The sequence below is a fragment of the Engystomops pustulosus genome, chromosome 6, assembly GCF_040894005.1.
Source record: "Engystomops pustulosus chromosome 6, aEngPut4.maternal, whole genome shotgun sequence".
NCBI classification, from domain to species: domain Eukaryota; kingdom Metazoa; phylum Chordata; class Amphibia; order Anura; family Leptodactylidae; genus Engystomops; species Engystomops pustulosus.
The window spans coordinates 41,920,751-41,944,955 of NC_092416.1; the positions used below are offsets into that span (position 1 = coordinate 41,920,751).

The 24,205-nt window shown below is 38.3% G+C and overlaps 1 protein-coding gene across 2 annotated transcripts in view; it reads left to right on the forward strand.

The window, feature by feature from the left end:
- DRD2 (dopamine receptor D2) overlaps window positions 1-24,205 on the forward strand; it is a 205,624-nt gene that overhangs the window by 120,735 nt on the left and 60,684 nt on the right. For both annotated transcript variants that reach the window (XM_072155858.1, XM_072155859.1), the window contains one exon: window positions 9,987-10,281. In XM_072155858.1, the coding sequence (XP_072011959.1) occupies window positions 10,018-10,281 (264 nt within the window). In that variant the 5' untranslated portion in view covers window positions 9,987-10,017. The remainder of the gene's footprint in view (window positions 1-9,986; window positions 10,282-24,205) is intronic.

Genomic DNA, 24,205 nt, shown 5'->3' on the forward strand with positions numbered 1-24,205 from the left:
CATCCCTACCCCGAGAGTCCATACTACTTTTGATACATGACAAGATCTTGCTGGCTTTAGAGGCAGCTTTCATTTTGTAATTTGGCTGATTTAATTTCCTTCATATAGATTTTGCTAAGTGTTTTGTGATTATTGAATGCATCAGGGAACTCGTCAGATTTATATTTTTTGAATGCCCTGTTTTTATTATTAATTGCCATTTTTACTGTAGCAGTAAGCCACGCAGGGTGTAATCACTTCCATCTATACTTATAACCTATAGTAATACATTATGACCCAGTATAGATTTGAATGTCTCCTATTTAATGTTAGTTTCATTATGTGACAGCATCTGATCACTGTCTATATTGTGTTGTGCAGCCCATATTTTCAAGAAATTAGCCTTTTTAAAATTCATTGTTTTGGATTATATGAGGCATTGGTGACTAATGGTTCCCTAGACAGGGTACTAATGATTGATAGGAGATTTAGTAATGAGCAACCATGTGATCAATAACCTTACATTAAAGGTACAGTTCAATACTTTCACATTTAAAGGGCTAATGCCGCTTATACTCTATAACTTTACTTGACACCCAAGAAATAACAAATCCACCCCTGCATAAAAGACCTCTATTTCTAAAGGGCACTTGTGGGTTCCTGCTCTAATGATCACTGGTTACTCTAATCATCCCAACAAACTTGTCTCCATTATGTGTCATTAAAACCACTTTATTAGAAAATTTGCAAGTTTGTCTAATTTTTTAATTACAAAGCACAGGGAAAAGTAGTAGAAATCTAACACTCTAATGTTTTTCCTTTAAAGTTTAAAGGCTTATACAGATATCCGCTGTTTATCTGCAAAAAATGCAAATGTTCAGTCCATATTGTATCTGCGTTTTTTTTTCTTTTACTTCCGTATGTCATCTGTTTTTCTCCCTGCAAAAAAAGGATGAGTTTCAAATATACTTTTTGCCCTGCCTAGTTGGTTGTCTAGCAGCAGTTGAGAAAAAATGTACCATGTATGGATGCCTTCCGTATGCTGTTGTTTCTTTTGACTTCTATAGAGGTCCGTGGTCTGCAAGTGAGAAAAAAATATTACATTCTGCTATTTTATTCTCACTGTCTGAAAAAAAACCTGTGAACAGACCCATAGGAATCAATAGAGGAAATAGTGCAAAAAGAGGATGGGGAGACAAGGAGAGACAGAAACACAGTTTCTTTTTTATGTGGTTATTGATAAGATGGTGTATTAATACACTCATCTGATGGAGTTGTACATGAAGGGCACAACTCCTCGTAGAGTTTATATGAAGACCTGCGTTCCACTGCTTCTTCCCCTGTGACGGATATGCTGTTTCCAAAATGGGCATCTTTTAACACCCAATGTTTGGTGTTTTTTCTCTCCGGTAAAGAGCTATAAAATGGCACTGGCTTGTTCGAATTGGTGTTGCTAAAAGTTTTTTTATTTGTAAAGAACATTCAATCAGAATAAAAAAAATATATAAGAAAGAATTAAGACTAACGCGTTTCGCACTTGTGCGAAGCGCTTCATCAGATTCATGTGTACTTGTGTACACATGAATACACTTGAATACACATAAATATGATGAAGCGCTTAGCACAAGCGCCAAACGCGTTATTCTTAATTCTTTTTGTATATATTTTTTATTCTGATTGATTGTTCTATACAAATAAAAAAAACTTTTATCAACACCAATTTGACCAAGCCAGCGCCATTTTTTAGTGTTCTTTACTGGAGAGAAAAAACAGCATACATTGGGTGTTGACAGACGCACATAAGAATTTATAAATCAGTATGCCATCCACAAAAATATGTATAGCATACAAACCTCAAAAGCACCCATCTGAATGAGTCCTAACTGCAATTTCTTGTGGTTTTAATCAAATTGCCACATTGCTCAGATTTTTCGCTCCAGACTTATGGTACATTCCCATGGTGCTTTTTGTTCCCTTTAAAATAACTAATCAGCAAAACTAGTAATGGCAGGTCTGGTACCTTTCATCACATAGAGGAACATGGTGCATGGAATAAGTAGTTGAAACGAGCAGTAAGAGAGATATTGTAAGTAAGTAAATTGTAGTCTTTGCTGTGTGATCACCAAGGATTAGTAGCCAGGATTAGCTGGGTCTGGGGAGAGGAGTCTATGATAAAGTCTGAGGTGCAGAAAGAGGCAAAAAGTTGTGGAGAACCATAGAATTGTCTCAACAATGCTGCAGGCTTTTCTGCTAGCTACACACAGTGCTTCAGAGTCAGTAGGGATCACCAGTCCCTCCTCTCTGTGAAACTGACCTTTATCTTTTGTGTAAATACTCTAGAGATTTACAGAGATATTTAGCACAGAGAGAGGGGATAAGAATCATTGGCTTCTGCTAAACTGTGAAGAATAACAAAGAAACTACTGGATATAGATAATGGAAGTAATTGGCAAAGACATTCTAAATGTCAAGAGCTATTAATTTGTGGGGGGAAAAATTGGAGTTGTGCTTTTAGGGAATGTTATAGGTAGTTATTTATTAAGCAATACATTTCTATTTTCCTAAAATACCCATGCACATTCGATAAACGTAGGGTGAACCTACTGACTTTTGCAGCGGTTAGACATTGAATGTGTTTTTGACTTTTTGTCAATTCTAAATGTTGAGAAAAAGAGGATACAGTTAGCCCTATAGCATCCAATCCTTCAATCTCACTTAAAGAAAAGGTTCTCTTTACCCAACACCATAGTATTATAGTATATAAGGCTGGAAAAAGACGCAAGTCCATCAAGTCCAACCTTTAAGAATTAAATAAATGTTTTATCCCCATAACCCGTGATATTTTTTCTCTCCAGAAAGGCATCCAGGCCTCTCTTGAACATGTACATAGAGTTCGCCATAACAACCTCCTGCGGCAGAGAGTTCCATAGTCTCCCTGCTCGTACAGTAAAGAACCCTTGTCTATGTTGATAGTAAAATCGCCTCTTCTCTAGGCGTAGAGGATGCCCCCTTGTCCTGGTCACAGGCCTAGGTATAAAAAGATCTTTGGAGAGATCCTTGTACTGTCCATTCAGGTATTTATACATTGTAATGAGGTCTCCCCTCAGTCGTCTTTTTTCTAAACTGAATAATCCCAAATTTTGTAATCTGTCAGTGTATTCTAATCCCTCCATTCCCCTAATAATCCTGGTTGCTCTTCTCTGTACCCGTTCCAGCTCTACTATATCCTTTTTATACACTGGTGCCCAAAACTGTACACAATATTCCAGGTGTGGTCTGACCAGCGATTTGTATAAGGGCAAAACTATGTCTTTATCATGAGACTCTATTCCTCTCTTGATACATCCCATAATTTTGTTTGCTTTAGCAGCAGCCGCCTGGCTCTGGTCACTAAAATTAAGTTTACCATCCACCAATAACCCCAAGTCCTTTTCAGCTCCAGTTTTACCAAGTAATTGACCGTTTAGAACATATTTATACTTTTTGTTTCCATGGCCCCAGTGCATAACTTTACATTTATCTACATTAAACCTCATCAACTACATTAAACCTCATCAACCATTTCTCTGCCCACTCCTCAAGCTTCCACAAATCCCTCTGTAATGCTAAACTATCGAACTCAGTATCTATTACTTTACACAGCTTAGTATAATCTGCAAATATTGAAACTTGACTGTGTAAACCCACTACAAGGTCATTAATAAAAATATTAAAAAGAGGTGGCCTCAATACTGACCCCTGTGGCACTGCACTGGTAACGTCAACCCAATCTGAGAATGTGCCATTAATGACGACCCTCTGTTTTCTATCACTAAGCCAATTACTTACCCAAATACACAGATTTTCTCCTATTCCCAGCAGTCTCATTTTATATACCAACCTTTTATGTGGCACGGTGTCAAATGCCTTTGAAAAGTCCAGATATACAACATCCACATCGTCCCCCAGATCCAGTCTTGAACTTACCTCCTCGTAGAAACCAATCAGATTAGACTGACAGGACCGATCTCTCATAAACCCATGCTGACGCTGGGTTATAAGGTTGTGCACAGTGAGATACTCCAGGATAGCATCTCTAACAAACCCCTCAAATATTTTCCCCACCACAGCAGTTAGACTCACAGGTCTGTAGTTTCCCGGATTGCTATTTGATCATTTTTTGTATATTGGTACCACATTTGCTATGCGCCAGTCCTGTGGAACATAACCAGTCCTCAGTGAATCTTCAAATATTAAAAATAACTGTCTGTCTATCACCGTACATAGTTTATGCAGAACCCGGGGGTGGCCCCGGTGATTTATCTATCTTAGTGGTTGCGAGGCGGCGCCATACCTCTTCCTGGGTTAAACTGTTGACATTCCAAAAAGAATTTACATTATTTCACATTGTGTCTTCCACCAGGGGATTTTCCTGGGTAAAGACAGTTGAGAAGGCGACATTCAGTAGATTGGCCCTTTCCTCATCTCCTTCCACCATCTATTTCAACTCTATGTGGGTCATTTATCTTATCTCTGTTTTGGCTAGTCTCTCTTCCTTCTTTGATAATATATCAATCTTACTTTTTTCTTGTGTTGAATGAGGTTTTTTTTCAGATCTCTTTTTGAGACATTTGTTACAAATGTCGCACAAGTGTGTCAAGTCATTTCTTTCCATTTTCTAAGTTTTCCTTAAGTATAGTTTGGTCTGGAGTTTGTTGCGCCAAAAAATGTCACAAATTTTAGACAATTTGAAATGATAAATGTCATTTGCGACATTTAGCACATCTGGAATAGAAGATAAACTGATGAAAAACAAATGTTCAGCAGACATTTCAAAATGTCCCCAAAAAGGTGCAAAAATTGCAATGCGGCAAACAATGTCTCAAAAAAGACAGAAAAAGCAGGAAGAAAAATGAAGATAAATGACCCCTTTGTATCCTGTTGTAGATCTCTCTCCACAGATTCCACCTCAGTTGGAGTTTTTCCTCTGGTGTTCACCATTCCAAACCAATTAGTGTCATTAGTTTTGCCAATTACTGTATGCTTTCTATGCTTAGGTAGGTAGAACTCCAATAACAACCCTTCCCCCCCCCCCCCCAATGACTGTCAAGATTCTAAATAGAATACAAGTTCCTAAAACCATCGGTACCAACAGTTTGGAAATATTTGGAGTTAAGGAGTAAGTAGATCAGTAGATAGTTGAAACAATTGAAGGATATAAGGAGGTGATGTTGATTGGGATGGTGGAAAGTTCCTCTTTCCCCATCTCCCCAATGAAAACTTGTGCAAAGTTGTCTGACAATGAATCTATTTTCGGGAATCACGAGGCATAGCTGTTAGCTAAAAAAATAATTTGGCTGACAGCAATGTCACGTCTATGGCCAGTTGTTGAATGTCTCAGTACTTTGTGATTTTTGTTTGTCAGTTTGTCAGTTTTCTTGTTGTTTATGTAATATTTTAATGAATGGCAATTATAACACCTAAGCAAGTTTTAGACTTCCTTTTACTGGCAACGCTGTAAAGAATTTGTTTTGCCTTTTTCGCTGAAGCATAATCCAATTTATTTTACTTGAAGCATCATATGATATTTTGCACAGCAGACCCCTACTGCCATTCACTTCTTATCCACAATACAGAACCTACTTCAAAGCGTTCATAGAACAATCTGTTTCTAACAGAATACGAAGGGCGAGACCTGAACAAAAAGAATACATTCCTCAGCCATCCAGATTCTGCGCTAAACCTTTACTCCGTTGGGGTCCTGAGCCAAAGACTTTGTGTAAGTCATTAGACGACTGCCATTCTAGTTAATGCATAATCTATTATACGTTATACAATACATTATTCCAATGCTTTGTGGCGGTAGATTGACTGACATATTGTGCATATTACTGTAGCAATTTGGCTTTTCATTGTAGAGAGCTCAAATTTGTAGTACTTGCTGCTTCAGCAATATCTATTGATATAGCTGGAGAATAGCCTGCTGGACAGTCATTGAATACAGGGTAATTACCCTTCCAACATCATCCTGTCTATTAAAATAGACACTACAGATACAAAAAGCTGTGATTTTTGTATCCATCAATAATAATAACCATTGTAGAAAGGTAGTTTCTGATCTTAAAGGGATCTTAAGGAAGGCTGAATTTCACTGGTAACAGATCCCAATAGACACTGCATAGTACATTCCATAGTTTGTCTGTTTTCTCCATGTTTGCATGAGTTTTCTTCTGGTCCTTCGGTTTTCTCCCACACCCCAAAACATGCCAATAGGTTGATTAGATTGTGAGCCCAATTGGGACAGGGACAATTTTGCAAGCTCTGTGCACCACTGCATAATCTGTGTGCGATATATATGTAAAGGAATTATTAATTATTATTGACTCTTACTTTCACAACTGAGTTCCCTTCGGTTAGTAGACCTGGTTCCCTGCCAAGAAGCTCTGCTCAAGTCCTGGAGAGATGCCGCTATTAAAAACACAAGGCTCGCTGGGTAATTAACATAACACTCAGTCCGGCCCCCTTGTTGATATTCAATTTCCTTCCCACATCCTCTCTGAGACTAACCCTCCCTATCTGACTCGGCTCACCGCACAGGCAAACTTACGGCTGCGCAATGAGCTGCTCAGCATCTTGATGCACCTCACAATGAACTTTCACTGTGACAGGTTCCCTTTAAAGGGCTCACATTAAATGTTATATATAAGATTTCTTGGTAACCCCCTGTTAAAGATCCTACACTTAGTAGGATATTATTATGAAAGCTATCTGCTCAGGTAGGAGTTGGGTAAAGAAATGGTCATATATGAGCTATTTCCATTAGTCTAGTAGACATTGAAGGGGTATATATGTAGAAAGGCATTTTCATGATCCAGGGAGCTTTTCTCTAAATACATGTACATGTCTCATCATATATTAAACACATGAATCTGAATTTTAAAATTGTGAACTTCCCTAAAATATGTAAACAGTCTAAATTGTCCTGATATAATAGACAGGAGGGCTCTGACTGTTACAGCAAAAAAGACTTCATTTGTATTGCAGTGTATTGTAATTTTACTGCTGATCTCTAATCTCTTAGAGATCAGTATCCATGACATGCCTATTAGTTTCTATGAGACTGTATCCTATAATGGCAACCAATCCACGCTCTCTGATTACGACAGGGGCGCTAGTCCACCATCCAAAATGATTGCGCCCACCAGCAGAGCTTAGAATGTTAACTGTCCCGTGTGGTGCCAGCACAGACTGTGGCAGTTAAGGGTAGGTGTCAGCAGTGTAATACAAAAAGTTATCCAGCTAAAAATACTAATAATTTTCTTTGTACTGTCTATTCTTGTTGTTTCTAGTGTTCTTTGACCTAATAAAGACGCCAGTTCAGCGTTGAAACGCATAGTCTGTTGTTATAATAATAAAACAATTCATAAATTCCAAACCCTATGGTTTTATGTCTATTCCCAATCTACCTGGAAGCACACTGTGATCCCTGTTTGTACCAATCATAATCACTCGCATCCCTTTTGGGTCTCCTTAGTCGACCACAGGGGGGTTTACTGCATCCATGAGGTAGTAACCATCTAACAATCCTTTAATAACCATTCTTGTACCACAACTCCACACTAGTCCAGGACTCGTTCCTTTGGTCCTCTAGTGATCATTCCAATGACCAATATTCGACAGGCGCCTGCAACCAACCTTTTGCTTTTATTATATACCTTTGCTTTGAAATTTAACCTGTTAAATTAAAGCCCTTTAATTAAAGTCATCATCATCAAAGGAACTAGCAAATAGATCCGTAATTAGAGACAGTAAAATTGATTCCAAGGTTTCAACTCTCACAATGATTCACAGTGAATTACATTTCCAGAATCAATGTTGAGTGGAATTATTAAGAGTTTGATCAATGTAACAAAGTATGGTTTTATTTTGTTTAGAATAGGTGGAAACACCTATTGTTGCTCTCTAGGAATTATCAATTATTAAATATGTTCTTTGTGGGTTGTTATGTCTTTAAATATAAAAAATAAATTCTTTAAAAAATATGTCATTTTGGGGAAATTCATGACTGACAGTGTTCACATGCAAACATTTCATGGTAAATTAAATATATAACACAAACTGAAATGGATTATTTACATTGTAGATTTGTGTGGGCATTGGTGGCATAGCCACCGGTGGTGCAGAGGTAGCAGTCTATAACCATGTTTTGAAATCTATGGCCGGTTGACAAGGACACCTCTCAATGAATAGCTGGCATAACCATTGGCGGTGCAGAGGTAGCAGTCTATAACCATGTTTTTAAGCCTAAGGCCAGCTGGCAAGAGTACCTTTTAATGTATAGCTGGCATAGCCATAGGTGGTGTAGAGGTAGCAGTCTATAACCATGTTTTGAAGCCTAAGGCCAGTTGACAAGGATACCTTTGGTTCGAGAAACTTGCTCTGTTTGTTTGCAAAATTCCATGCAAACTCGGATAAGCTCAGTTCAGTCCAGTATTTAGAAGTTTGGTACGTAAATCCTAAAAGCATTACACATAAGAGAAATACAGTGCTCACTCAAGTCTAACCCACTCATTGAGTTCTAAAGGTTACACTAGCACATATAAAGGCTGGGGGCAGACATACACTAGCTGTATTGGGTCCATAGGTAAGAGTAGAGTAGAGAGGACTTGAGCTACTGAATTGTACTGCTAACAAATTAGTGTAAGGTATTACATTAGGTTGGTGTTGTATATTAAGATATGGAATATAAAATGGCCTGAGTTTCCTGCTATAACAGTATAATATAACATGATAATGTCTCCTGGGGTTTCCTTCATAGCAATGTCCTATTTTCACTATGTCACTTTCCTTCTACTCCTATGTTCTGTCAAACATCTACATTAAACATGAGGCATGTACAAAGAAAAAGAAAGAAGAGAAAAGCATAATCATCCATGTTTAGGAGGGACCACCATCCCATGGAGTGCAGTAAAATTTAGTCCAATGGTGATGTCTTTGAAGAGGGAGGTTATGACTTACCTTTATCAGAGTTGCTCACTTGGTCTGAAGGATTTGGCACATTGAGCTTGACATATCAGACACCGTTGTGTTCCTTACTTGGTTTTGAGTAAAAATGTACAATATTACATGTCATTCTGCTTATTAAAACATTTCCTAAATCTGTTTATTGAGTTAAAAGTTTCACAAGTCAAAAATAGTTCTGGTGCAAATCCACTTCTAGTTTATATTTAGTGAATCAAATGTCTTCTTTTATAGACCCTCTAGTGGTAATGTTTCACTTTTACATTTTTCTTTTTTATAACCCCATCAAACAGAACTTAAAGGGATGTTTTATTGAAACTCAAAAAAAGACAGCTCTTTATTGTTTGGAATGACCCAAGAGATTGTTACAGGAAACCATATTTTTTTCTGGAAGCATTGAAATGTAGTAGATTCCAAATCCTGTAATAGTTATACCTGCTGCGAGACATATGAACATATAGTCCACCACAATTAGTTTTACTACACTATTCCGTGTAGCCATTCCGTGTGCCTATTGCCGTCTATGGCTTGCAGCCATACATATGTCCCCCTCACGGTTGTGTGAATGTAGCCTTACATTGTAGCCTAAAGAGGATGTCATCTAGAGTTGAAATATAAAACCCTATACTCACTGATGTCTTACCTAAAACTTTGTTGGATTCCTTCTGGTTACCTCCAACCAGAAGTTCCTGATTCCCTGTTTCTCTGTTGCATCCTTCTTCTATTCTACATTTATTCATTGTTGATTAGCTTTCATGAAAATTGTATAATACACAGAACATAACGTTTAATGAAGCAATCTAACAGTCTCTCATATATCCTTTTGCTAATGAGACACTATTGATAATCAAAGGAAAAGAGGAGGTAACAGAAAGAAGTACTTAAAATTTTATGTTTGTGCATTTTTTTGTGGTTAATATTGATAACAGGTTAAGCATACTATGCATAAAATGTGTAAATAAAAAAAAAGAGCATTAATAAATAAACCTTTCTTTGATATTCCACAGGGCTAATTTGAAGAGGTATCTTCTCACCTTCATGGATCTAAGGAATCTGTCCATGTACAATGAATACAATAATGGCACCAATGACACAGCCATTGATCAGAAGACTCACTACAACTACTATGCCATGCTGCTTACGCTCCTCATATTTGTCATTGTGTTCGGCAATGTCTTGGTGTGCATGGCAGTATCTAGGGAAAAGGCTCTACAAACCACCACCAATTACCTAATTGTCAGCTTGGCAGTGGCTGATCTCTTGGTGGCAACACTGGTGATGCCCTGGGTAGTTTATCTTGAGGTAAGAAGGTTTATTAAAATGTAATTGGTCATTAAAATGCATCTCATGTCTTTTATTGCACTTTTAAAGGCACAATCACCTACTGTTATATCACATGTCATTAGGGGGTTAATTTTGTTAAGTATAAGTGCTTTAGTTTTGCATAAAACCTATCCAGATACAGTATTTAAAAATGCAGAGTAATTGTCCCAAAACAACACAGGTTGCCTGGCCATAGCATGTCACGTACATATGGATAGAAAGTTACAAGTCCGCTCAGTGAAAAAACACTCCTATGTTAAGGAGGGGTGCAAAGCCTACACAGGTCCAGGCAGGGTCCTTAGATAGTTGTTGTAAAACCTACGTCTTTTCCACTGCTATGTCATTTAAATAGTTAGGATGAATTAGAGGAAAGAGCTAAAGAAATATAAACTACGAGGTTAGTGATTCATGGCACATTGTTGGGTACAAAGCAATAATATTTCAAGGTTTTCAGGGTCCTACAATGTCCAAAGTACTGTAGAAATATTATTAAAAACTGCACTTTATCCAGTTGGGGAGCCCTAGTTAAGAAAGGACTGTGCGTCAAAAGGGAAATAGAGAAAAAATGTACAAAAAAATTTGGAACCATTTTTGTGTGTACAGAATGTCCACAAATGGCCAGTAATGTTGCAATTCTATATTTTCTCTCAATTTTCATATTTTAAGTCAAGTGAAGTGTGACTTATTGACATGTGACGTATTGGTATGTAACACGTTGGCTACAGGTGTATGAAGAGGGCTCACATCCTCGCTCTCTGTGACATTATTGGGACATGATGATCTGAAGCCATGACGTAAATGTATGTTATGTGGCCATTTGTGATCAGTAAAATCCCCATTTACAGTACTGCCATACAGCCATTAAAAAATTAATAAAAGTGATCAAAAGGCTGTATAGTCCTCATTTCTCAAAATGGTAGCAATGAAATTGTCTCATCGTATGAAAAATTACACCTCACACAGCACTGTTCACTGAAGTATGAAAAGTTATAGTGCCAGTCATAGTGAAACATTTATTTTTGTACAGAAGTTTTTAATTTTTTAAATGTATTAAAGCACATTAAAACCTATATAAATGTATTGTCCTTGTGATCATACCGACCCAAAAAATAAAGGAGACATTTCACTTGGGAGGCACATTAAAAGCCACACTAAAAGATTTAAAAACCAAGCCCACAAGAAAGTGGTGCAAAAAAAAAAACATTAATAAAAAGTGATCAAAAGCCTGTGCAGTCCTTAAAATGGTAGCAATGAAAACATAATTTCATTTTGTGAAACGCAGCACTGTACACCAAATGAAAAAGTTATTAGCGTCAGAAAATGGTGAAGTGAATTTTTTTTTCTGTGTAATGAAACACATTAAAACCTAAATAAGTTTATTATGCTCCTGATCATCTCAATTAGGGTGCACATTGAAAGCTCTAATAACCAAGCCCACAAGAAAGTCTTTTACCAATTTCGCTTTATTTGGATTTTTTCCCCGATTCCTAGGACACTGCATGTAATATTAAATACTGCCACTGCAAAGCGAAATTTGGTGCGCAGAAAACCCTCACACAGTTCTACGCATGAAAAAATAAAAAAAAATGATAGATTTTGGAATGTTTGGAGTGAAAAATTAAAACGCAAAATCAAAAAAGGCTCTGGTCGTAAGGGGTTAAAATATGTTTGGAAAGTTAAGAATATGTAGCTTTAAAATAAGAAGAAAGTTCTATGAGGCGCAAACTTACATCAAAGAAAATAACATTTTAGAGGGTCATTTAGAGCAGCAGGGAAGAAGCAATCATCAATACAACCTGAATGGTGATTACAGCAGAATTAACCTTAACAACCATAATGAGACAAGCAATAGGCTTTGCATCCTCTTTGGGTTGAATTTAGCAGAGATCAAAGATTTATATTGACTTTTAAAGCTAGCATATGATAAATTCAGGAAAACTATCGAAAACTGGAGTTATTATTAGAATTGTTCCAAAATAAAAAATACTAACAACTTATTTAATACTTAGCCTTTCTTGTAGTAATAAAGGAAAAGGAAAGTTAATTAAATAAATCTAAGTTTACAGGCTATGGACGATAAGATGCATTTAGAATCTTTTGACCTTTTCTTATCATTCATAAATCATCATTTCCAAATTGCAGCTCTTTCTACTTTCACAGTTTTGTCTGTGAGACATTTTTTAAAGGGCCAAATATCTTGTGTATGCATGTATCTCACATAAACTAGCACAGTTCCTCTCTGCTCCCTTGTCTTTTTTATCTACTGCATAGTCACATTGATTTTTTTGGTGCAGTTATTAAATTTGGCTCTAATTTGCTACTTTTTTGGGTGCAAGCAAAAGTCCGGCACTTATTGGTTTTGAGTGTCTGCACCTTATCTGACACAGTGAGTGGCTGTTCTGCAGATGTTAACATGGCATCTATCACAATTTCGCCCCTAACTGTCGCAAAAATGGACCTGATCTGAGCAGGTGCACTTGAAAAAAAAAATCCCTTTTCATTACTGGAAACAAAGGTTTTCACTTCCCAAATGAAAGATTAACTCTATGCAACATGAAAAAATACTTCAGTTCAGTCTCAAAATGTAAAATTTCTTGAGTAACGCATTCATCATTTTCTAAAGGATCATCTCTTTGAGTGGGATTATTGTCAATTTTAATGCGCAGATCTGAAAATGTTATTGTCTCCATTTCCTGTACATTATAATAAAAAAGGCAAAGACTCATTTGAGGAAGAATTTTTTTACATATCTGTGACTTTCAGTCTCTTAGTTTTTTGCGCAAAAATAAAGCCCTGAATGTTCTGTCACCTTTTTCCAATCTTGTTTCATTATTGGTCACAAATGAGATCTACTTTGTAGGGTAATAACTTGAGACAAATTTGGCGCAAAATTAGGCGCAAATGAATCGCTTATGGGAAAATTCAAAAACACATTTAATAAGGCAAAACACCAAATAACATAAATTACAAGCCAAAAAAATGAATGTCCCCCTACGTGTCAATGAGTGTGTAGAGTGCGTCCAATTAATCAAAACTACCGCATATTCTTCAATAATCTGGCGGGAAGTGTGCACCTTTTATTTTTGGTGCACTTTGTTCATGCAGCAGAATTACGGTCCAGACAGAATTGTTGAGCGCATCAGTAATAAATGGCGCAAAATAAAACAGGCCAAAAACTTAAATAAATATGGCCCATTGTCTCATTACAAAATGACTGAGCCAGAGAAATATAGAGCAGGTCCTATTGTTTGACCAATTTGCAGTAGGGGAAGCCGTCTGCTTCTGGCTTTGGGGAAGAACATGGTGGTATGCATAAGGACTTAAAAATGATAATTCTAAGATTTCTAAGCCCAAAACAAAGATAATGTACATAAGATCATCCCAGAAAGTAACAGCTTGTTGTACATACTACATATAGAGGAATAATAATATACATCATCCAATCGTCCAACTTTTCTTGTGTGAAATGATAACACAGAATTCGCTTTACCTTTTAGATTTTCAGATCTATTTTAAATCAATAACTTGGACCCAAAGAGCAAAAGGCGTTGAGTAAAAATAGAAGTGGCTAATCTTTGTGTGTTTGACATTTGAGGAGATACAGAGTAATAAGCCAGTACAGCAAAGCCACATAGGTTAACTGATGCAACTCTGCTGTGGTGAGATTCTCCTTTCCTCCAGACATTTGTAAATCTGTTTAGTATATGTGGAATTTCCTTCAAGAGTAGGAGCATCTTAAGGAATAAAGCAATTCTTTTAAGGGAAATCTACCTAAAGCAAGGGCCAGGAACCTTTTTGGCTGAGAGAGCCGTGAATGCCACATATTTTAAAATGTTATTCTGTAAGAGCCCTACACATGCCCCAAGTAGATAGGTAGCCACAGCACATGCCTCCCAGTAGACAGGTAGCTCCAGCACATACCCCCAGTAGATAGCTATACACAGTACATGCCCCCCAGTAGATAGGTAGCCACAGCACAAGGCCCCCGGTAGATAGCTAGCCACAGAAAAAAAAATTAATAGGGAAAACTGCGCTCCCTGTAGCCAGCTCCTCATCACTCTCATGCTCTTCTCTTTGACCCAGGCTTAGACGATGGCGGCAATGGTGCCTGGGTCCAATCATCATTCTAAGACACACACAGCAGCCATTGCTATTTATTAAAGATCTGCCAGATGCAGCCAACTAAAGAGCCACATCTGGCTCCCGAGCCATAGGTTCCCTACCCCTGACCTAAAAGATCTTAATGTTGTAAAAAAAAATTAAAAATAGCAACCAAAATATGTTTGTTGTGCTTGTTGTAGTAAAATTTTCACCAAGCTCATCTTTTTATGCCTTTTGATAGGTGCCGATTTCAGTGTAGTAGGAATTTTCTCCCCACCCCCAATCCCAATCAGTGAGACCTTACAACTACAACTGGTACTGTAACTATCATGAAACAATGGAAATTAGTCTTTTTACTGTCGGAAGGACAGCAAATAGCCTGGTTCTTCCCACCTGACAGCATAGACCCCGATCTTATGACACAATTTACTTGGGAATGTGGGGCTAGTGAAAGAGTGCAGTAGTGTAGTAGTACCTCTAATAGAGAAGCTATAAAAGATTTTGAATTGGGTCATAGGAGCTTCAACCCATATTTCTGCTCAGCACTATACGTGCATGAGGGTACAGGGAGGTAGCACACAGGATTGGAGTGGTGGCAAACCTATGGCATGGGTGCCAGAGGCAGCACTCCAAGCTCTTTCTGTAGGCACCCGGGCCATTGCCCAAGCACCCCAGACAGGAGTCAAAGAATTTTCCTGCAGTTCCAAACAACTTAAAAGATGCTGCTTTCAGCAATATTTTAAAGTGATGCACACATGGGACTGTTGGAAGAGGGGAATGTGTAGACAAGGCCAAATTATCTTTAGAGGACCTCCTGCTGGCCCCATGATTCTCTGTGTACAGAGGGACACTAGAATAAAAAATAAAAAATAAAATGACACAAATTTTCCATCTTTTTTTTCTACTATGTTGGTGTCCTCAGGAGGCCAGTATGATTGAGCATTGTTGAAGAACAGAGAGCAATAAGTTACTGCTTTATTTTTGGTTGGCACCTCGCGATACATGAGGGGGCTTTGGGGTTGCAGTTTGGGCACTCGGTCCCTAAATGGTTCGCCATCACTGACCTGTAAGATGCCATAGTATCAGGTGACCACATTATATTAGGGGTTGTTTTTAAATACCCTCCACCCTATTTGTCCCGTCTGAACCAGCACATTTCTGTGTCAGATAAGAGTTGCAGTGAAATATTTTAGGGATCAGACAATTACTAGTTTAGTCTCCTCATGCAATAAAACAAACCTCCCTTTTTATATTCCAGCTCACAGAATTAATTTACAGCATTTATAGAAAATATCTGCCACACACACTGTATATTAACATTCAGAACACCTACCGCCTGAATTATTTTCTCTTGTTGCTGTAAAAAATTCAGTGCCCCCAGTGGGCAGCCCAATTGTTAGAATTATCTACCTACTGTTACATTGCATCCTAAGGAACCTGGTTAATAACATATGAATCTACTTAACTGGTTGATTAGATGCATCATTCATGTGTCACAGAGGAAACTCTGAGAAAAAGTGCATATGTAGTTCTGGGTCACCTAACAACCTATGATCTTGGGTTGAAAACTTATAGTAGGTCTGTGGAGACACTATTCCATATACTCACTATATGTACCTATCCCACTCATAATTTAAATAATGCTACTGTACAACAAAGTTATGTTTTGTAGATCAGAACTAGTGATACTTTTATAATAAATTTACTAAAACGTATAAGGCATAAAGTTTGGAAATAATTTCCCCTTAAGTAAAATAAACTATTTGCTGTAGCTTAAAATCTAAAACCAGCGCTATATAACATACCTGGGATATAATTGACCTCGGATCAATATTTGTGAGAGAGAATGTGAGGTAGGATGAAATTACAACTCCAGACCTTAGGAGGAAGATGAACCAAGCTGGACATATATAAGTTGGTAGATGAAGCTACCTTGCATTGGCTTGGTTGATCTCTTGTTCACTATAAGAAGAGTAAGAAATCAGAAGTAACCAGAAGTAATATGGGATGAGGCATTATATTATACATGGTACCTAACTAATATTGGGGTAGAGGAGGAGCGGATGTCCCCTTAATTACATGCGGGGATCTCTACCATTTTCACTGAATGTCAGAAAGGCTTCCACTAGATACCATGCTGTTGCACATTATTGGGGCACATTTACTAAGGGTCCGAATCGCGTTTTTCCACCGGGTTTCCCGAATTTTTCCGAATTGCCATGGGATTTTGGCGGACGCGATCAGATTGTGGCACACCGGCTTTCACGCGACAGAAATCGAGGGGCGTGGCTGTCGGAAAACCTGACAGATTCGGAAAAAACGCAGAATTTAGAAAAAAATTGGTGTTGCAAAAATAGCACTCACATACACCAAGACGGAGGTGGTGAATTCCGGTGGACTTCAGCGCAGCAGCGACACCTAGTGGACCTTAGTGAATCCAGGCAGAACCCAAATCAGCGTCGGAGAATGCGCCGCTGGATCGTGACTGGACCGGGTAAGTAAATCTGCCCCATTGTATGACATTAACTTATAATGAAGTCTACAATCTACTGTATTGTATGATATCACAGTCAAGAAATGTATGTTATATGCTGATATTTCACTTATCATGAACACATGGGGGCAGATTTATCAAGCAGTCTGAAAGTCAGAATATTTCCAGTTGCCCATGGCAACCAATCACAGCTCAGCTTTCATTTCACCAGTGCTCATGAATATTTTAAAGGGGAGCTGTGATTGGTTGCCATGGGCAACTGGAAATATTCTGACTTTCAGACTGCTTGATAAATCTGCCCCACGATCTTTACTTGATGAAAAGAACAAGGATAGTTATAAAAGTTATTAATAGTTATAAGTTATGTGAACTTGTGCCATAATATTCCATCAGACTTTAACATTCTATCATAAAAATTTATTTGACAACAATGAGGCACTTAAAGGCCAGTTAAATCTGTTTTCCAAGGCCTGCCTGATGAAAATATTAGTTTGCCATTCGTCTGCAAAACCAATGTCTATTACTGCTTTCATCTTTATATAACCAGTATCTTTATATTTCCAGTAACTTTAACAAAGAATCATAGCATACCGTTTCTAAATTATTTCATTTTGGATTCTACCCAATGGAATTTTTTAACAGTTATTACATAAAAAGTCCTATTTTCATTGCATTTCAGTAACTGACATTTATTCAAGGAATGTGAATTTTTCATAAATGAGGAGAAAATAAAATGTTAAGGTTCATTATTTTATATTGGAATTCAACCTAGTCTACAGCAATATTTACTTTAAAAAAAAGCCATAAACCCATATTTATTTGCATAACATCAAGAATTATTGGACAACCAAAGTTACCGAAATGAATTTATTGCAATCTAAACCAATAAACAAATTCCAATATTTGATCTTTAATTTATTCTAAATCTTTCTTTAATGCTTGAGTTTAAATTGCCTAGACCACTTCAGTAATTCACAGCAGCAGAATTATTGCTGAATTATTATTGTTGCTGACGCCCCGGAAGAAGCCTTGCCGGCGAAACCCTGGGTCCCGTTATGTGAATTTGTGATATGCGCATTTTTAATGGATTTTTGTGAGTATGATGAATTGGAATTAATTTTAACCTTATTGGAACGTACCACACCATCTGCCTGCATATTTTCTTCCAGTTACAATACAATTAAAAGAGGAGAATGAGAATGCGATGGTGCTAGTCTGAATGGTGACATACTTTCAGCAGGAGAAATTGAAGATTGGTGCTATTCATCGAAGTTTTAAGATAAAATAAGAGGGAGAAGAAGAATCCTTGGAGCACCGGTCATAGTGAAAATATTTTTTCTCTATTTTTTGTGGACTTTTTCAAAGACTGTGTGGACCGGTCTTATACCGTGAGTAGTTCCTTAAGGGGCAAACTGTGCACCACTAACAACTGTGTTTTTGTGCTATAAATAAGAAAGGTCGGGTGCACGTCCCAGAACACAGACAATAGGACCCTCCAAGATACAAAATTCAAAAGAATGGCAGCACTCCGAAAGATGTGTGAAAAAAAGGGTACTCTTTTATTCCAACATGTGCCAAACAGCTACTTTCGGCTCCTATGGCCTGGAGCCTTCTTCAAGCAAGGCTCCACGCCATAGGAGCTAAAACGTAGCTCCCCCCAAGATACAAAATTTAAAAAAATGGCAGCACTCTGAAAGATGTGTGAAAAAAAGGGCACTCTTTTATTCCAACATGTGCCAAACAGCTAAGTTTCGGCTCCTATGGCTTGGAGCCTTCCTCAAACAAGGCTCCAGGCCATAGGAGCTGAAACGTAGCTGTTTGACATATGTTGGAATAAAAGAGTACCATTTTTTCGCACATATTTTGGGGTGCTGCCACTTTTTTACTATATATATTTATAAACATACAAAATATTCTTTCCTTTTTATTAGAAATATAAAACGTTAAAGTTTCTTGGTTGTCTGGAATGGGAATTTTTTTTTCTTTTTGAAGGTTATACTTACTTATACAGGTCCTTGCCTCTGATCCTGCATGGCTCCTTCCATCACCACTGTTCTCTATCGCTGTATAGATGTTCAGCAATGACATTGTATTGATGGTGTGCACCTGCTAAAGACTGTGGTTGTGGCTTGTATTGGGCTGTAGCTGGTGTGCAATATCGGTGTGATGTCACCGCTGAGCCTTTGTTTGCTAACAGAACTGAAATGGAGACAAAGACGGAGCTGATTACAAATGTGTTATATTATAACACCACCTTGGGCCAATAGAAAGAATATTTTCCCATACCAACCCTCTTTAGCTTCTGACAGTAATTGTACAGTACATTTACATTACATATTTGTATCTTTTCTGAAGTAGGAACACCACTGGGTTTTATTATTATTGATTCCTCTCCCACTGGGTTTGAAATTCAGCAACTAGTTACCATGAGCAATTATCGGGGCATTTTATCTTAGCTCTAATCCTTAAATAACAAATTAGATACAGTTAGACTCTCCGTTGGGCAGTAGAATCCAACTGTTAGAAAGTGAGGACATAAATAACAAGCCAAATTCACATTTCTAGCACATCTTAGAAAACTTTGAAGTTCTTGCTGCGCTTCCCTTTCATATCTCTCAGTGTAGGTTATTCAGCTAATCTCCCATAAAAATCATCATGGGTAAAGTTTGCTTTCTGCACACAACAGTGAGATTATCATGTTCAAGTACTGTAGATGGCCATACACTCCAGGCATGACAAGAGCCCACGGCGTCCTCTCTCTTGAATCATTTTCTTTCATTCTAATATTGTCTTAATCCTCAACATAATAAGATATTTCACTTGATTATAACTTTCCATCAAAGGAGAGCTATTATTTTTCTCCTTGATAGAAAACTAACGTAATGTAAAACTTTAATTTAGCACTTTTATTTGAAAAAAATTGTCATAATATTTCTATAATTTGCCCAAAGAAGAAATAATGGGTTCTGTCTCTCACATTTAGATTTGCATTAGTGAGAAATGAGAGATGACCACTATGATTTCCTTGGCATGGCCTTTTACAGAATTTTAAATCGACCAAATATGCCCGTACCTAAGCCGGAGGATTTACCGGCTTAAAATTATTGCTTAGCTTTAAGAAGATTATATTAGTATTATATACAAATTATGCATGTGGTAATCATTGGTTGCTACACATCAGTGCTCCGTTCACATCTTCTCCATAAAATTCTCTAGTAAATGGTAATCTTTACATACCTCCATTCAGCTTTTACATTACCTATTTACACACAAGTTGTGTGGAGGAATGTAAACACCAAGTGGAGATCTCTTTTAGATAAGCTAATCTAAAAGAGATCTCTGCTCAATGGCCCTCTAAACAAGGGAATTATCTTTATTATATTACAAAAGGGTTTAGAGCAAACAATAGAGTTAAAGTAGCAGATACCGTGTGGGTATCCTCATGGTTGTGTTGATTATCTAAGGAAAGGGTAGAGCTCACCTTCCAAACACAATGCCATGTGTGATGGAAAAAGGCACGGATCACCTCGCTGCTGAGGCATCAAGCTTCAAAGTGGAAGAAATATTCACGATCCAGCCAGTATCCGATACACACTGCTTTATTGGGTAAATCACCGATACAAAAAGAGTTGAAAAGTCAACGCGTTTCCAGCGGATCAACCGCTCTTAGTCATGACTGTTGTATAATCAGTCATGATTAAGTCATGATTAAGAGCGGTTGATCCGCTGGAAACTTGTTGACTTTTCAACTCTTTTTGTATCGGTGATTTACCCAATAAAGCAGTGTGTATCGGATACTGGCTGGATCGTGAATATTTCTTCCACTTTGAAGCTTGATGCCTCAGCAGCGAGGTGATCTGTGCCTTTTTCCATCACACATGGCATTGTGTTTGGAAGGTGAGCTCTACCCTTTCCTTAGATAATCAACACAACCATGAGGATACCCACACGGTATCTACTACTTTAACTCTATTGTATACCAGTAGGGTACAACCAACTTTTGCCCCGAACACTTCAGAGACTTTTGTGTGATCTACATACTTTTGATATGAATCAATAAAGAATAATACGTTTTAAATTGCAGTGCTGGGATGATAATCTTTGATATCTGCAAATCTTCTTAAATAGAGATAAAATTAATAAGTAAAACACCACTAGAATACAGCAATCAAAAACTCTAGAAGAGTGGTCCCCAAAAATTTTGTAAGGGACCGGTTGGGTGCACACCCCTATAGTCCCTGGAAAAAACCCTCCTTAGAATTATATATATATATATATATATATATATATATATATATATATATTAACACATTTCCTTGCTCCCCTTATCTCTGCATGCTGTACTCTGCTCTGAAGCATTACCTCTCATGCCAGTTTCAGCCCAAAGTACATCCACCACACATAGAAGGCTGCTGCAGTTTCTAGGGAGCGGGCAGTTGAGTATCAGGTTTTTTTTCAGGGTTCTTTGACCGCGGCGCGTGAACCAGCCTTGGGCCGCAGCCCGGGGGTTGGGGACAGCTGTTCTAGAAGACAAAGACCAAGACTCAGTCAGCTGAGTGCCACAATATGACTGCTAAGGTGACAGCATTGCTTGAGGTAAATAAGAACCAGATTCTACTCTGCTTGAATGGCAGCCATTTGGGAGGTTTATTTTAATAGTTTCAACATTTTAATATTTTCTGCAGAAACTTATTATTTTATTATTTGTATCTCTGGGTATTTCCCTTTTCCCTATTAACATAGTGGGGCAGATTTACTAACCTGGTCCAGCCGCGATCCAACAGCGCGTTCTCCAACACTGATTCGGGTTCTGCCGGGATACACTAAGGTCGTGCGCCCGATGTGCACTAGGTGTCGCAGCTGCGCTGAAGTCCTCTGGAGTTCACCTTCTCCGTCTCGGTGTATGTGAGTGCTATTTTTGCGACACAAATTTTTTTTAAAATTCCGTGGTTTTTCAGAATCCGTCGGGCTTTCCGACGGCAACGCCCCCCCCCCTGATTTCTGTCACATGAAAGCCAGCACGATGCACCTCAAACCGGTCGCGTGCGCCAAAATCCGCCAAAATTTGGGAAACCCGGTGGAAAAACGTGATTCGGACCTTTTGTAAATATGCCCCAGTATTCTGTTCTATATACTGACTCAATGATAAGTTCTACTTTTTGTTACTACTAAATGCAGTTTTGAAATTAACTTGAGAATAGTTACTTGGTGCTTAAACTTATCAGCATGATTATAATTGTTGAATGTTACTTAGGAGCAACGAGTGGCAAGTGGATTTTTTTTAATCAATAAATCAAAGTGTTTCCATTTATCCCACATAATGGGACAGATTTATCAAGCTGCCTGAAAGTCAGAATATTTCTAGTTCCCCATGGCAACCAATCACAGCTCCCCTTTAAAATATTCATGAGCACTGGTAAAATGAAAGCTGAGCTGTGATTGGTTGCCATGGGCAACTAGAAATAGTCTGACTTTCAGACAGCTTGATAAATCTGCCCCAATCTCTTGGTACTACCATAAAAGCAACAAAACCAAAAACTTAGCAGGATTATTTCATTCTTATTAAGTCCTCGGGAAAGACCTATGAAAATGATTGACTCATCGCAGAAAGGTTATAATGTTAATCCTCAGACATGATGGAATTATTTGCAGTGTGATCTTGAATACAATGATAAAATTCACAAGTAAATGTAAGTGCATCCTTCAGGAGGAATAACCAGATTCTGAAGTGCTCTTATAGAAGCTTTAATTAAAAACTCAGGCATATTTTATTATAAGTCTAAACAGACACTTAATAATCACAGAAAATCAGTAAATCAGGATCTCAATAAGTCCCTAAAGAAAATTGTTAATAAGAGGCTCACATTGTATCTAGATATGTGACCTCTAACTCCCTGGAGTAGTTGCATTAAAATGTAGCTACCACAGGAGTAGCAGACTGTATTTTCACAATTTATTTGCTTCATTTAGGGGATCTGATAGGTTTTGATTGCATTCAGAAACCAAATGAAAGTCTTAAAGTTAAAAAATATTTTAAAAAAAGAAGCTCTTACATACCCTTGAATGGGGGGGGGGGGGGGCAGATGGAGGCATCTCACCTCCAAAAGTTTTAAAAATTAAAACAGGTCCTCAACATGGACCTCAAAGTAATACTAATACAAACTTAAGAGTGCCCAGAAAAACCAAGATCGTTTAGCAAACAAAAAAACAATGTCAAAGTTTTCTAAATACAATGAGACTCAACTAGAGATGAGCGAGTATACTCGTCCGAGCTTGATGTTCGTTCGAGTATTAAGGTACTCGAAACGGCTCGTTGCTCGGACGAGTATTTCCCCTGCTCGAGATGGAGCATTTAATTAAAAAAACACAGTGAAGAACAATGAAGAATAGAATAAAAACAGTGAACACTGTGAACACAGGATCATTTAAGTGAAAAACACAGTAAAGAACACAGTGAAGAATAGATTACAGATGTTCGGCACATCTGCTTACTTGTCGGAAGATACGCGCGGAATGGTGCGAACAAAATAGTATGCGAAGAACAATATATATGTGTGAAGAACACATTGAAGAACACGGTGAGCAGGACAGAGACACCGGGGAGCGGCACAGAGACACCGGGGAGCGGCACAGAGACATCGGGCAGCGGCACGGAGACATCGGGCAGCGGCACGGAGACATAGGGGCACGGTGACATCGGGGCACGGTGACATCGGGGCACGGAGACATCGGGGCACGGAGACATCGGGGCACGGAGACATCGGGGCACGGAGACATAGGGGCACGGAGACATAGGGGCACGGAGACATAGGGGCACGGAGACATCGGGGCACGGAGACATCGGGGCACGGAGACATCGGGGCACGGAGACATCGGGGCACGGAGACATCGGGGCACGGAGACATAGGGGCACGGAGACATAGGGGCACGGAGACATCGGGGAGACTTCAGTGGAAGAAGAGCAGCGGATCCCGGGACAGCGTATCTCCCGACAAGTAAGCAGATGTGCCGAACATCTGCAATCTATTCTTCACTGTATTTTTCACTTAAATGATCCTGTGGTCACTGTTTTTATTCTATTCTTCACTGTTCTTCACATCTGCTAACTTGTCGGGAGATAATATACGCGCGGAACAGTGAAGAATAGATTGCAGATGTTTGCATACATCTGCTAACTTATCAGAAGACATTCTTTTTCAATTAATTAACACATTTTATTCCCGAACCATGGTCCCTTTGAAAAATGCTCGAGTCTCCCATTGACTTCAATGGGGCTCGTTATTCGAGACGAGCACTCGAGCATCAGGA